Here is a 14,976-nt window from a genome sequence, read left to right as displayed (position 1 = left end):
TTCTCTGACCTCAACCCACATGAAAAAGGTCAGATGTCTTGTCCTCTTTGGTCCTTTCTTGTTTTGACTCCATCTACATTCGCTTCACCTCCTCCACCCGCCTACCTAGCCTTTGACCTACATTCGCCTTTAATGCTTTGGTCTCACTCTGTCTTGCTTTCTCTTCCAATGCCAAACACAGTGGAGAAAAAAAAAGAAAACCCTACACACATATTAGCCAACACAGCAGGATCTGGGTGAGGTGGAGTTACTGAGTCCACTTGGATCTGTTAGGGTGGAGTTCCAAAATAGAAGCCAAGCTAAGCCTGAGTGAACCCTGTTCCAAAACACTGCATGTCGGAGGCTAGAACTATGGAGGATGTGTGGAAATATCACCTCCTACAGACAGCCACCACCTCTCTCATGTCTGCGCTTTTAAGCTCCACAGTGACCCCTGCAGAGTCCTAAGCAACATTGCAATCATGTTCGATTATGATTTCACTGTTGGATCAGCTCTGCTGACACCAAGTGGTAAATCTTATAACAGCTTTTAATCGAGTCTTATAATCCACATTACACAATACATTTCATTCTGTTATATATGTGTGAAAGTCACGGTGTAGAAGTTAGACTCAAAGTCAAAATATAGAGATTAAAAGATTTGATCTTATTGAACTAGATTATGTCAAACTGGTGTTTAGAAGACCTTAAATCTTTCATTTCATTCATTCATTCAAATCATTTAAAATTTCTGTGATTCTTGTTTTTCCCTTCTCTTTCTACCCTTCTTTTTTTCTACTAACTCTTGAATAAAGGAAATGCTGTAAAACCATAAAGAAAAAGGTTTACAAACTCAGATCCATTATGGCTGTCATGGTTATAAGAGGTAGTGGTAACTGAATAGAATATGGATATTATTTGTATTTTTAATTATCTATACTTAATTGCATCACAGTCTACATGAGTGCTGCTCCACTTTTGTTATCAAGTGTGTAGGTAAAGGCTAGAATTAGCACATTTGTATCTATGTTGTACCAATCCTTTGCCATCCATCCATTTTCATACACATTGACCATGAGGGGTGGTGGTGCCTATCTCCAGTGGTCAACAGGCAAGAGGTGGGGAACACCCTGGACAGGTCACCAGTCCATCACAGGGCAACACAGAGACAGACAGGACAATCAATCATGCACACATACATAAGGAGAATTTACTCTTTGTCACTATAGTACAAGTTTTGACTTTTCTCCATTCCCTATTGTCTCTGCAGGATGAACTGGGGCTGACATTTGGCAGTTCAAAAACACACAATTCAATGAATGCTGTTGAATACCCATCAATGATTTGAGTAAAGAAGCAAAATAACAGAGCAAGGAAAATCTTTGACCTCTGGCTTCATTAAATGAATGGGAAGTGTGTGAAGTTATGGTCTCCCGCCATCCGGACGATAAGAACAGTCTCCACTTCCTCCTATTCTCCATCTGTTTGCTTATGGGATTCCAGTCCATCCTGTGGGCCTGACCGTCGGCAGTCCTCTCAGTCTCTGGCCAGCTGATACAAACAGTAACAAGAGCATCCAGCACCAGAGGAGCTTCAGGCTCACCATAATCCTCTGCAGCAGAGGGTTAGACTTACAGTAAGTTTTTGTTTTCATTCTGTTCTCTTCCTCTTGGTTTTGCTCTCCTTATGCTGTGACACATATACTTGTATGTTGTATATAATATAAATGGAGATTGTCCCTCTTTTGAGTCACTATTAATCTGTTTTATGGTTTGTCTGAACTCTGGTATGATTTTGAAAAACACTAATTTGCTTATGCACTTTACTCAGTTATTATTACATCCCAAAGGAGCCAATAATAGCAGTTGTTTTGCAAAACCAAACAGCTTTTTTAAAAGCATGAACAAATTTAGGAAAGATATATTTTATCACATCAAAGACAAAGGGAGCAACAGCATCTTCTGATTTGGTTGAAGATAAACTTGTAGTAGCAGATTGACTCATGAATGAGTTTTAATATAAAACATTTGAGACATGATAGAAAAGTTAGTTTGTTTGATTCTTCCAGATTTGCCCTATATCCAACTTGTCACTTTTTTGTCTCTTATCTTCCACACATTCTCTACCAGAGTCAAGTCTGGACTGGCAGGCAGAATCTGAAATGTCTTCGCCCATATATTTGGATTATGTAGAATGGCATTTTGCAGTCACTTGTTGAGAAAACCTGGCGCTGGACGTCCTATGGACAACCGTTTTTTTTCTACCTCTTTGCATCAATACAAACAGGGTCAAGTGTTCTCACAAAAACTGAAGAAAAACAGAAATCCTGAAGATTTTTTCCTGCGTTTTAAAGCCATCCTTACACTCTGTGATGTTTCACTTTGAAAAGCCTGTGAGCTTTTGTGATTCGGGTTAACATGCCAATCTATTTATTACACAGGAAAGTTTACAGCAGCCTGTGTTAATGTGACTTGTGCTCCACAAAGCTTCTGTAAGTAATCCCCCTGTCCTTGGGGTTTTGTTAGCAATGAATCAGTGACTAATGGGAGGGATCGTAGATCAGAAATATACTCTTTAAGCCTAGGTTTGCATTTTTTCTCAATGAAATGACTCCATATTCTTAAAATCTTTCCTGTATGATGGACGATCTAACTTAATCTCTGATTATGAAAAAAAATGTTTTCACATTCTCCTGGATAATCTTCTGTCAAAACTGACACTGCGCATAAAATAATATTTTTACATTTTAGAAACAATACATTGACTTTTTCTTTGCTTCACAGTCTCTCATTGCTTTACCTGTTTGTTGAAATACTTGCCCCTAAATCTCTCTTGACACATAATATCACTTGCATATCAGAGTGCACAGTGAGGGCCAGTAAATGCTGCTCGCTCCACAGTCTGGAGGCATGCTGAAGACTGCCAGTGCAGTTCAGTTCATGAAACCCTCATTACATGATGCACATCCTACAGGACACAGCAGGATACAGCCTCAATGAAAACCTAGAGCAAGGAAACGTTTTGGTGACTTCTCCACTTTAGGGTAAGTCCAGAATCTTAGGTTCTGTACAGCAGTTTAGATAAATGTGTTGTGGGCCAGAAATATCATAACTGACTGGAAGTTTACAAAGTTGTGGCATCTCTTGTATCTCGTGACTATCTGTGAAGATGTGGTTGTGGAAATACCTAACTAAAATTGATCCAATTAACATTTTTAATTCAGTTTGATTTAAAAAAAATGCTTATCTCAACATGACCTTCACTGCAAAAACAAAATCTTACCAAGTGTTTTTGTTTTTGCCTAGTTTCTATTGGAAATACCTTAGTAAACATGAAACAGGACAAAACTAACAAGTAACTTGTTTGAAGTCAATAATTTCTTAATATTGTTGAATAATATTGTTGAATCTACTGGCAGATTATTTCACTTACAACATGCAAAAAGTATCTTGTTATAAGTAAATTAATCTGCCAGAGGAGCTAGGATAATGTGCTGTTCATAACTGCTGCTGTTTTTATGATATGTGTTCACCAATATTGTTTTATCACCCATTGGCACCGTTCTGGAAGCTCACTTGTTATAAAATAAAAGTTCACCCCTTAAAATTTGAGCTTAAATTTCATTTCTGCATTCCTGTTGCCAGATTCAAAATGCTTGCTCAATTCAGGCTTTTCAATTTAAAGTTAATATTTCATAGAACATATTGATCCTAGTAATTTAACTGGCTACCTGAATGAAATAACACACAATATTGGTGCATCCACCTGAGAAGCAGCTGGATGATAGAACAGTTCACTACATTATAAGAGTTAAATAAAGCTAGACGTGCCATAACACATTTCTAATCTTTGTGATTCTTCAAATTTTGATGACTCCAGATGGTTCTAAGTTTGATTTCCATTAGCTATCGTTCAGTATTTACTTCCTAGTGTTTCATAAAGTTTTTAATTAAATCCATATTTTTAAATGATATGTTTCTAAATTTCCAGTTTGTATTTATTTTTTTCAGGCTGATATTTTTTCTTAGTCCATGTGATCATTTAGGTCTGGGTTGGTTCTACTGTTTGTGTTTAATGACAGTAACATTGTTTTGTGTCTTGTGACACTTTGATAACAGAATGTTCAAACGAGCCTACTATAGCTACTGTTCTGCAGCTTTCTTTAGTAATTTAATTACATGTACCAGAATGACGCTTTAGTAATCTGGATTATTTCATTAATGCTACATTGCTGTGAGGAGACACCGAGTCTGATCTTGACTATTAACACCAGCTGTCCCTGCTGCTCTACTATTACTCATTCTAACAATCACAACAGAAGTGACAGATAAGCCAGTCTGAATCTCACTGTCCTTCACTTCCTCCTCTCTATTGGGGGAGGAAGGGGGCTAAATATTTAGCTCCAAATTAAATATTTATTTTCCAAACTAAATATTTTATTTAAAAAAAAAATACAAATTTTCCAAACAAAATATTGACATCAGACCTAAATATATAGCTTGCTAACAAATTTTGCAAGCCAGTTGGATGTTTAGCTCGTGAATTAAATACTAGGTTGCTAAATCTTAAGCTTGTAACAAAATATTTAGGTCCAAGCTAAGTATATGTATGGTAGCTTGTCGACAAGCGGAAGTGGAATATCAAAATAAGAGCTGGGTTTTGCTGAATTCTGCTGCTGGCAGGGTTAAATCATTGCTCAAGTAAGATTTGTCTTTTATTGTCATCGATTCTTTTCCTCCTGAAATGTGTTAGTTGAAAACATGAGACTGTTAGAATCTCGGGTTGTTTTGGAGTTTGATTTGATTCTAGTTTCATTATATTTTTGTGTTAGTTTCTTATTTTGTTTAGATCAGAATTGTTCCTGTTTTTCTTTAGTTCAGGCCTTTCTTAGTGATTCTTGTGTTCTATGTTTATTTGTTGTGTCCAACAGTTCTAGTTCAATTAAGTTTTCTGTCTTTAGTTTTGTTTTATTGTCAGATAAAACTGACAATACTAGATTCATTCTCTAGTCTGCTGTGTGCTTTCCCTCGGCCACTGCGCTCAGTTCATTAGCTCAGTTCTATTGTTCCAGCGTTCTGTCTCCCAGTACTTCTACAACTTTTCTTCTCTCACTCCTTACAGATTCTCTGTAAGCGTCTCTGTAGCCATTAAAGCAGCACATCCAATGTTTTCATCTAAAACGTTGGACATGTCAGGAGGAAAAGAATCAATGATTATAGTAAAAAATTTTTACTTAGGTAACAATTCAGTCTTTCTAGCGGAGTTTATATAGCAGCCCCCAAAATCCAACTTTTAATTTGAAATTTCACTTCCACTTGTCAGAAACTAATTTGCATACTAGCTAAATATTTAACTTGGACCTAAATATTTAGTTAGCCAGTTAAATATGTGCCCTCTGCCTCCCAGAGGTGACCAAATACATAATAACTGGAGACCAGAACTCTGGACTGGCTTATTTATTTATTTTATTTTCTGTTTGAAAAAGGTTGGATCTACATCTATTTAGTTCATCCACAGTTTGAAAGTGTTTGAGCATGAAATGCTGAAAAATACTTTATCAGCTTGTGTTGCTGTCTGTAGTGAACTGAGCATAAAACAAACCCTTCCCATATTGCACCAGAAATGTTAGGATGTTATGAAAATCATCTTTCCTACATCCTAGTTCAGTCCCAGAGGTAAAGCAGCATATTCCTAAATAATCTATCAAACCATCCGTCTATTGTCTACACCACCTCGTCCTTGCATGGCCATGAGGGACTGGTGCCTATCTTCAGTGTTCTTTGGGAAAAAGACGAGATTCACCAGAGACACACAGGACAATGCCACTGTGCAGTACACAGAAAAAGATGTTTGGTTTATCTTTTTCTGTGGTTTTTGGACCTGTGTTAGAAAGTTTGAGTACCCAGAGAGGATCTGTGGATGGACATGGAGAACATAGAAACTCCATAGACAAAGGCGCCTGGCCAGGACTCAAACCCAATGCTGTCTTGATGCAAGGCAACAGGGATGCTGACTGTCCCATGTGCAGCCTTCTGTCGGACATTTCAACAGTTTACATCCTGGCTGTGCAAGTGATGTGACCTTTACAAATGACCTGATTCTTTAGAGCAGCTCTTTACCCTGAATGATAGGACTTGTGCTTCAGGTAGTGAGGCGCAAGTCTATTTTATTTTTTTTCAGACTTTGTTAACTTATAATGCTCTGCACACACTGCAGTAGCTATCATTCTATTTTTAAAAATTATATTTAATTACTGCACAATGGGATAAGGGTGTAAGAAAATGGATGGATGGATTGATTCGTCACGTGTCATGGCGGCTCTGTGCGCCACCTGGTGCTCCACTGATGGTCACAATGCGCTCCTTTCTCCATGGTTTCCTCTTGTTTGTTGCTTCTTGGTTAAAGTTTCTAGTTGAGTGTTGCCGTTGGTGCGTTGCCTTAGTTCTTATATTAAATGGTGCAGAAGAAGAATTTTGTTTCAGCCAAAACAAGGCCAGTTTTTTCCTCTGTTCTTGGTTACATTTTTCTTTTTAATTTGTTGCTTTATATTGATGATTCAAAAACAATTAATATAAAACTGTATTAATGATAAATTGTCTGTATTTAAAAATGAAAGTATATTTTCAGAAATGGACCGTTTGAACGGTCCTTTGAATGGATCCAGAGGATTCGGTTACCTTCCCATCGCTGGACCAGGCAGTGGTTTAAGTCACCTTGTTTCATGGAACTGAACAGGAATCAGACTTTTAAATTTGAACTGATTTCACAACAGTGATGGTGAGAGTCCATCTACCCCCAACAAAAAAAACAAAAAACAAGCTGACTAAAGTCCTCATGACATCACTTGGAAACTCACAATTCATTGCAGTGCAGGAAAGTCATATCAAGACCAATATTGCAACAACATTCAGTCTGCATTTGAGGTTTACACAAAACATATGTTTAACTTTAATAGACAAGCTGTTGTAATACTAACATAATAAAACTGTCATGCAATTAACCTTTCTGTAACAGGATCATAATTTTACTGAAACTATGTCTGCCCATGTTACAAGTGTTGGAGGTCCATATATCTGGTTTCTCCCAAACCAAAGTCCTGAAGCATAAGTCATAAAATTAGACTGATGGTGTGATTTAAAGTTAGGTTAGGGGATCCAAAAGGGTATCCAAGCATTGCGTTATGTGAGCACGTGTTTCCATGTAAAAGCATGCATGTATGCCAGCAAGCCCAACCATGTCACTCAGAGCGCCAGCGCCACGCCACCTGCCAGTCCGGCCTTCCAGGAAGAGGAACACTCAATGCGTCAGAAAGAGACATGCTACTCCAGATGAAGCCAGCATGTGCATGTGATTGAATGCATGGGTTGGTGTGGCATCTGTTTATGTAAGCATCAAAGGATGAAGAAGGGACATCTTGGTGGTGCATTGGTATGTTTTTTCTTTTCTTTTTTTTTTTTTTTTGCATAGGGCTATATAGGTTTGGGTGTTTTCTTTTTTTTTCTTGTGATGAAAACAAACACCTCCATTTAAAAATTGCATTTTGTGTTTACCATTGTTGTCTTTGAGAAACATTTCAGTTGGTTTGACGTTCTGAAACACTGAAGTGTGATAAACTCGTAAAAAAAATCCCCCATAGGAAATCAGGAAGGACACAAACAATTTTTTACACAACTGCACCTGGTGTAAATTCAGTACAAATTTGCAAAGAAAAAAATCCAACTCATTTCCATTTAATCACATTTATTCCAAGCCTGGTTATCAAACTGTAAGCGTAGTTTATTATTCAAATTAGCTAAAAAAAAAAAAAAAGGTTTCTATTTAAGGAAACCCAACAGATTGGATTGAGTCATCGATTTCCCCCCTCCTGGACCAGCACATAGTGAAGAAGACAATCACTTGTGTTGAGATTGTCGACTTTACAACAATTTCTCATGTCGAGAATGTAATAATGGGGGAAAACTCCCATTTAGCTGGAAGAATCAGCAGAACCAGAACCTGACTCAGAACTGGAGCTGCCATCTGCCACGACCAACTGAGAGTTAAGAAGAGCAGAAACACCAAGAAGAAACAGAAGATCTGGTGAAGGAGTGTGTTAAAGTAAAAAGTTTATAGCAGGAATGGGACACGTTTAATTGTTGGCAGCACTAATCAATTTTCATTCACCCCAGTGACTGCCTGCTGATTTGAACTGCTGACCTCTGGACAGGGGAGTTTCACAGGGGGGAAAAGTTAGGATAATTTCAAGGCCCCCCCGACCAACAGGGGGAACCCCTACAAAATATATTTTTTAGTTCATAGAAATTGAAAAGAATTGGCACCCTGTCAGTTACAAAGTTAATCATATAGTGTGTTTTAAAATTGTTTTTAGCAGTAAAAATTAAATGTTACTACTCCCAGGCTCTGGAAACTCATCTACTTCCTGTATTTCTGCTCCCTCTTTGGTTCATATAGCAAACCCTGCTCTGTCCCACTACAGAGCAGGGTTTCATTTCTCCACACTGTCTTCTAGTTCCTTTCTACTTTGGCTAAAAATCACATATCCTGCTCAGACTGCACCCAGAGTTTATCAGTCAGTCTGTTCACCACAACTTCGAATGACAGAAGACTCAGTGCTGATCCCTGACCTATGAGCTACCACCTCTCTTCTTACTCCACGCTCCTCCATTCTATTTCCACACATTGCAGATACCTCCCACATCTATGCTGACAGATGCTGATGTTCTTCTCAGTTACAATTACCCAACCTGTCAGACAAGAAGACCAGCCAAACACAGATCAGTTACACTTTTCACCTCCACCACAAAGACACATTGTCAGGAATGATAGTTTGGATCTGGACCGTTGATCAGAAGTGATCAGTTCTTTGACGGCTCAGTCTTTTTTTTTTTCCCCAAGAAGAATGTTGAGTTTTAGATTTATGACTTCTAAGTTAGAAAAAAATGATTTTTTTTTTTCATTTGTTCTATTTTTTTTTAAGGGTACAAAACATTGTTGCCTCTCGTCTGTAGCTGTGCTCTATTTTAAAGGTTTTGTGTCAGGCAAATATTACTTAGCAGTCACAGGCAATAAGTGTATGGAAAGGCAGCAAAAGGAAAGTCAGGATAAGTCTATGGATGGACAAGCTGAGGTGACTGGTGCCATGTTGGGAGAGAAATGCTCCTACATGTTAACAGTTGATCTTTGTCTGACTGCGCCACCAGAAACCAGGTGAGTTCTGCTTCATCGTCACTTCTTACCTGGCCTGAAAATACAAAACTGTTTTATATTCAATCTGTTCTGCAGATTATGGCAGGAAAATCAAATTTCTTTGACACCTCCGATGAAAAAAAAAGTAGTAATTCTATCCACCCGGCTTAAAATCACTGGCTAAGAGGTGAGCTAGAATTTAAGCGGTTAAATTCTCAGTAGTGAAAACATCCAGACTGGTAGCAGAATGGAGATGCAAGATTGGAATTCTTCAGTGACGTTCTTCCAGCTATCCTCAGCCATGTTGAGTGTTTTGCTGCCTGGAGTCGTTGGGCTGAACATCAACTGATGGAATGGTGCTCAGCTGGGTTCGTGTCAACGCTCCAGCTCTGCCTTTCATCATATTCCGCCTCTTCACCCTGAATAGCTTTTGGATTGCCACAACCAAACGTTCAAATCATTGTCCTGCTGAATGGCATGTGGTGCATCCTTTCCATGTGTTGAGTCCTATCCATTGCCTGTCAGCAATGAATTCATCAGCAAAGGCCACTATAACAGTCATATTGGCATCCAGCCTTGCCTGAGCTGCAACCAAACATGAGGATGTGTGCATTGGATTAAGATTTCTGTGTTTTTTGTTGTTGTTCTGTTTTGTTTTTTTGTTTAGTTATTTTATTGTACTCTCAGTTGACAGAAGTTAATTGCAGATTGGGACCAGATTCTTTGTTTGGAGCAACTCTTTGGGTTTATTTCAAATGCAGTGGACACAGAGAAGAAAAGGAAAAAGAGAAAGGAAAAGAGATGGGGTAGAAAATTAAAGGGGAAAGAGGGAGGTAAGACTTAAAAAGAGGAAGGATGGAGAATACAAGAAAGCACCCTAAAAGTCTGCTCCTACACCTGCAGAAATAGAGAAATAAAACAAGAAACCACAGTAACAAATAACATGTAGATATATGAAAACAACATCACTGAAAAACACTCAGTACTAATTAACATAAGACGTATTCAGTGAGATCTGAAAATAACTAAAGCCAAACCTCAGTGAACACCTGGGCCTCGTTTCAGAAAGCAGAGTTAAAAAACCAGGAGTGGAAGGCAGATACTCTGAATAAACCTACATAAGGTTTCTCCTGTTGCTATTCACCATGGCAACACGAGACAAAAAGAAACAGTCCGCATTTCTCGTCAACGGAGTAAGACATTTTAAAGATGGGATGAGGAGAATATCAAAATATATTTATAAAATAATTGAAAAAAAAACAACAAAGATACAACGTTGCTCCCAAATACCCAGTTAGCATGAAGCACCAATACCTGAGAACTAAGTTAACACTCAAAATACAACTTTCCTTGGTGAATATTACTGATATGATCATATTTAATCTTGGCTAATAGCAATGAAATAAGATTCTGAACATATCAGCTTTATTGTATGTAAGGCTGAAAATAAACCCTGATTGTGCCAACTTACAGTCATAGTTAGAACATCAGCTGCTTTTGCTGATTGATGAATTAGACTTGGTAAATTTAGGATGTGAATAAGTGGGAGCCATGATGGATCAACTCAGTGATGATGACATTTTTAAATGTAGTGTATTCTGAACACTTGTGCACTGCAGTCTGTTCATCAGCTCATATCTTATAGGAGAAATGTGATCCTTTAAGTCACTTTGCATTTGCAAGGTTAGAGTATGCTGAAACAAAAGTTCTCCTCTGAGAAAATGAAAATCAATCAGAATTCACAAAAGCTATAGTTGATCCTTCCTGATTCAGCGCCAATGAATCCAGGCTGTTGGAAACGTTGCTTCATTCTTTGTTGCAGGTGGATCACATCCTCCAGCAGCAGCGGTGGACTCTGGTTTCCAGATTTCTCAGAAACAATGTTTCTCTTTGTAGGAACTAAAGTCACAGAGAGAAGGGAGGAACGCAGGTACCACCTTTACTCTGACCCAGCTTCGTTTTGAGTTGGTTAGATGAAGTCATGCCTGCTGAAGTAGATGGAAAGCGCATTGGCAAGAAACTCACATCATTTTAACCCTGTCCAGTTCTATTTACCAGAGGATTCGGGACCATGAGGTGCTGGACAGGAGGAAGACGGTGACGGCTCTGAGGGCGGGCGAGGACAGAGCCATACTGCTGGGTCTCAGCATGGTCTTCTTCTCTGTCATGACGTACTTCGTCCTGGGCATCACCATCCTGCGCTCTTATTCTGACAGGTACTGTCCTGTTTTATACTGGACCAACATCTGGAAAGGTGATCACATCTACAATCCCTTAAAGGTGTAGTATGTAATTTTTTATTAAAAAAAAAAAAAAAAAGACGTTTTATATGTGTTAAAGTTGTTAGCCATGTTGTGACAGGATGTTATGAGAGATAATCTGTGAAGTGGCCCTGTGTTACTACTGTGTTTATGAATCCACTGCCCCCAACCAAAAACAACCAATCAGACCCAGGAGGAGGATCTTAAAGCTGTCAAGTAGTCGCTGGTAAATGTGCTAATGTCAGAGAAACAACTTACAGGAAAACCGTTTATTCTCCGTCATTGGTGGCCATGCTAACTAGCCTTTGGGTTCAAGGCAGGCGATGCTAACTGCAGTGTAGCAAAGAGCAAGGTGGATGTTAGAGGGGGGATGAGCAGCACCACATGGAGAGGTGATTCAGAGCACCAAGACCCTCCCCCTGGCTCTGATTGGTTGTTTCTAGTCAGAACTGGGAGAAGGCAGAGGAGATTGATATTTTCACACATTAATCACATACTGCCACAGTATGGAGATCGCTGGAACAACCATGTAAAAAAAATATAATTTTTATAAAACTTGTACACGGCAGCTTTAAGGAAGTACTCTAATTACTTTCTCTTCTATACATTTCATCACATGACAGACAATAGTTTAAATGCATTTTGTGTGAATTTTGTGGTGAATTCTGACATAGAAGGAAAATGATTCTCAAAATGAAGATAAACATAAAAAAAAAATCTAAAATGTATTATTTTACACATGAATCTAGCAGAACCACCTTCCACTGCGATTAAAGCTGCAGATCTTTAGGGGTTTGTCTCCACCAGCTTTGGACGCATGGAACTTCTTTGCAAGTTCACCAAGCTCAGATTGATGGAAAACAGCAACTAATGATTCTTGCGACAGATCCTCGTTTGAAGCTGGGTCTGATCTTTGACTAGACCATTCTAAACCTCTGCTGTGGTATCGAGTCTTTTGCAGAAATGTGAAAAATGTTTTGCTTAATTTTTCTTGTCCTTGTTGACGAAAAGCATCTTTGCAGCAGGATGCTATTGTCACCACGTGTCACTGTTAGGTTGATGTGTTCAGTGTTATTTGGGGTGTTGGTGTTTAGCTTCCAGTAAATTCACAGAGCCAGTAGTGCTTTGATGATACCGTTGAAATATATTGCAGTTTTATGTTGGATCACTGACATAAAGTGGAAACGATCAAGAAATTTGAATACTTTTTCCAAGACGTGGTATTAAAAAGTGACTGCCGTTGTCTCTCCAGTGTGTGGACAGATGAGGACAGCTGCACCATTGTGAACTCCACCATAGTGTGGGATGTAAACTGTTCATACAGCTGTGGAGTAGAGTGCTGGAAGAGTTCCCGTTACCCCTGTCTCCAAGTGTTTGTCAGCCTGAACTCATCAGGACGGCTGGTCCGATTGCTGCACAATGAGGAGACACACGACAGCAATCCCGAGGTATGCAACCACAGATGCTGCAGCTGTGGCTTCATGTAACTTACGAAAGACAAATCTGGTTTGAACAACAAGTGGTGTCATCCAGAACACGCTGCTGTCAGGCGTAGCCTCTGCAGCCTGGATATTGAACTCTTAGTAAGTTTTATCCGTGTCATTTACCAAGACTGTTATTTCTGTAACCACTATCAGCTGTTGCTGACACTGCATGTGACTTGTCGCTAAGCTACAGACAAAACACGCCAATGTGTTTGTTAGCTGCTGTACCAAAGAAAGTAAAATGCCGCGGTTGTATAGATGTGTCAATAATTTGTACACCTCCACACAGACAACCTCTACTTGGCAAATAAGACTACAATCTTGTCTTTTAGTGTTAAAACTATAAAGTGTTGATTCATTAACCAGCAACTATTTCCATAATGTCTAAGTATTAGTCAAGCCTAAAAGAAAAGTGTGAAATATAAATCTGTCTTTTTCCAGACAAATCACAATGATTCCATTCTTTTTTTTCTTTTTTTCAGTGTTTCTACATTCCAAAGTGTCACAGAGACTATGCTGCCACACATGCCATGGTTCAGGACATTTCTCAGAGACTCAGGACTCAGCTCACAGTTCAGTGTTATGTCGACCCAACAGAGAAGACAGACAGCGCCATCATGACTCAAATTTATGGTCGAATTGCCGTCTTCCACTCTTTATTCTGGCCAACCTGCTCTTTGATCGGAGGAACAGTCATCATTGCCATGGTGAAGCTGACCCAGTATCTCTCCATCATGTGCGAGAGACTCAGCCACATCAAAAGGTGAAGGAATCTAACAGATAGAATGTCAAAGAAAAATTAAGTTGTTTTTTTTTGCCCCCTTAATAAAATAAGGGTAGAAGTAAAAGCTGACTGCAGACTGCTGTTTTGTGAACTAAAGACATTAATTTTCTTACAACCTCCATGCAACCTACAGAAGAAGCAGCTTTTTTTTTTTTTTGGAATGAAGTCTATCTCAAATATAGATATTCTTTATAGAAGAAGCTGCTTCTATGTCATATATATTTGGTTTTCTAAGTTTCTTTGAAATTCACAACCAGTGGGTGCAGATGGTAAGTGCAGCTCATTAACTGTAGTTGAATTTCAACAGATCTTGTAATGGCCTCTTTTGCAGACTTGAAATATTGTCCTTCTGTCCTGTTATCTACAGACATGCATATTAAATATTTTAGCTAACATTATTAAGATGTCTTCCTTTGTCTTTCTGTAGCCCAGCAGATTGTATGGTCAATACCAGTACTATGTACATGTGGATGGATTGTTTAGTATTGGAAATTGTGGGTGTAGTTAAATAAAATGAGTATTTAATACATTACTCATTTATTCAGAGTCACTGTCTAAGCTACACCTTGTGGATGCGAAGGCTACAAATAAATAATCAAGTAAATGTCTACACTCCTAATCAAACAAGAGGAAATTTGCATGTTTGTAGTACAAACCTCCGTAAAGTGCAATTGACCAGGAAAAAAATACATTTGCCACTAATAATCTCCACTTCTATTCATTGATGTGCAGGTGGAGTAATTTGAATTTATTGTGGCAAAGTGCTTTGTTATGCTAACAATTATTCACAACTATGCACAAGAAAGAAGTCAAGTGAAAATTTCTTTGTGCAACACATTTCAGCCACAGGGCATTTCAAAGTGCTTTACATGAAGAAAACATAATGCTGTAATAAATTATGGAACAAACAATAAACATTACATTTTGCCAAATGCCTTCATCAAAAATAACCGTCATCAAAAGAAGACTTGCTTTGTGTTTTTAATCAGTAGCACAAACAGGTTTGGGTTTGATGCTTATTGTCTCCTGACACCAAATAAACTCCACAATGTCTGGTTTAATTATATGTGGCTAAAATATACATTGCAAAGCTCAGCACATGTGCAAATTAATTTTGTGCAGGAACCTATTTTATTTTTTGACTGCTTGTTTTCATTTTTACTTCTGATTTTACTACATGGCACTCATGTTTACTAAAAGTTACTGTAATGAATGTTTCTTTTCAGTTTAAACTACTGGCATAGCTTTTAAGAGTGGCGATTAATCAGTAACTACATAAATG

The 14,976-nt window shown here is 38.4% G+C and overlaps 1 protein-coding gene across 8 annotated transcripts; it reads left to right on the top strand.

The window, feature by feature from the left end:
• The first annotated feature begins 1,046 nt into the window (after nucleotides 1–1,046).
• Nucleotides 1,047–14,092, top strand: si:ch211-247n2.1 (calcium-activated potassium channel subunit beta-2). Of its 8 annotated transcripts, XM_044129898.1 has the most exons (7): nucleotides 1,047–1,615; nucleotides 2,109–3,022; nucleotides 6,596–7,407; nucleotides 10,988–11,095; nucleotides 11,211–11,381; nucleotides 12,679–12,874; nucleotides 13,393–14,092. In XM_044129898.1, exons 4-7 carry the CDS (start codon nucleotides 11,046–11,048, stop codon nucleotides 13,675–13,677), a joined length of 702 nt encoding a protein of 233 aa, XP_043985833.1. In that variant the 5' UTR covers nucleotides 1,047–1,615; nucleotides 2,109–3,022; nucleotides 6,596–7,407; nucleotides 10,988–11,045; the 3' UTR covers nucleotides 13,678–14,092. The 8 variants fall into 8 exon arrangements, with proteins under 8 accessions (XP_043985833.1, XP_043985832.1, XP_043985834.1 ...); XM_044129897.1 differs by lacking the exon at nucleotides 6,596–7,407 and having other exon boundaries at nucleotides 1,048–1,615; XM_044129899.1 differs by lacking the exons at nucleotides 2,109–3,022; nucleotides 6,596–7,407 and having other exon boundaries at nucleotides 1,048–1,615.
• Nucleotides 14,093–14,976: the final 884 nt, after the last annotated feature.

This window comes from Gambusia affinis, linkage group LG10, assembly GCF_019740435.1.
Source record: "Gambusia affinis linkage group LG10, SWU_Gaff_1.0, whole genome shotgun sequence".
NCBI classification, from domain to species: domain Eukaryota; kingdom Metazoa; phylum Chordata; class Actinopteri; order Cyprinodontiformes; family Poeciliidae; genus Gambusia; species Gambusia affinis.
Note: the sequence above shows the minus strand (reverse complement) of the source record. Positions and strands in the feature narration are given on the sequence as shown.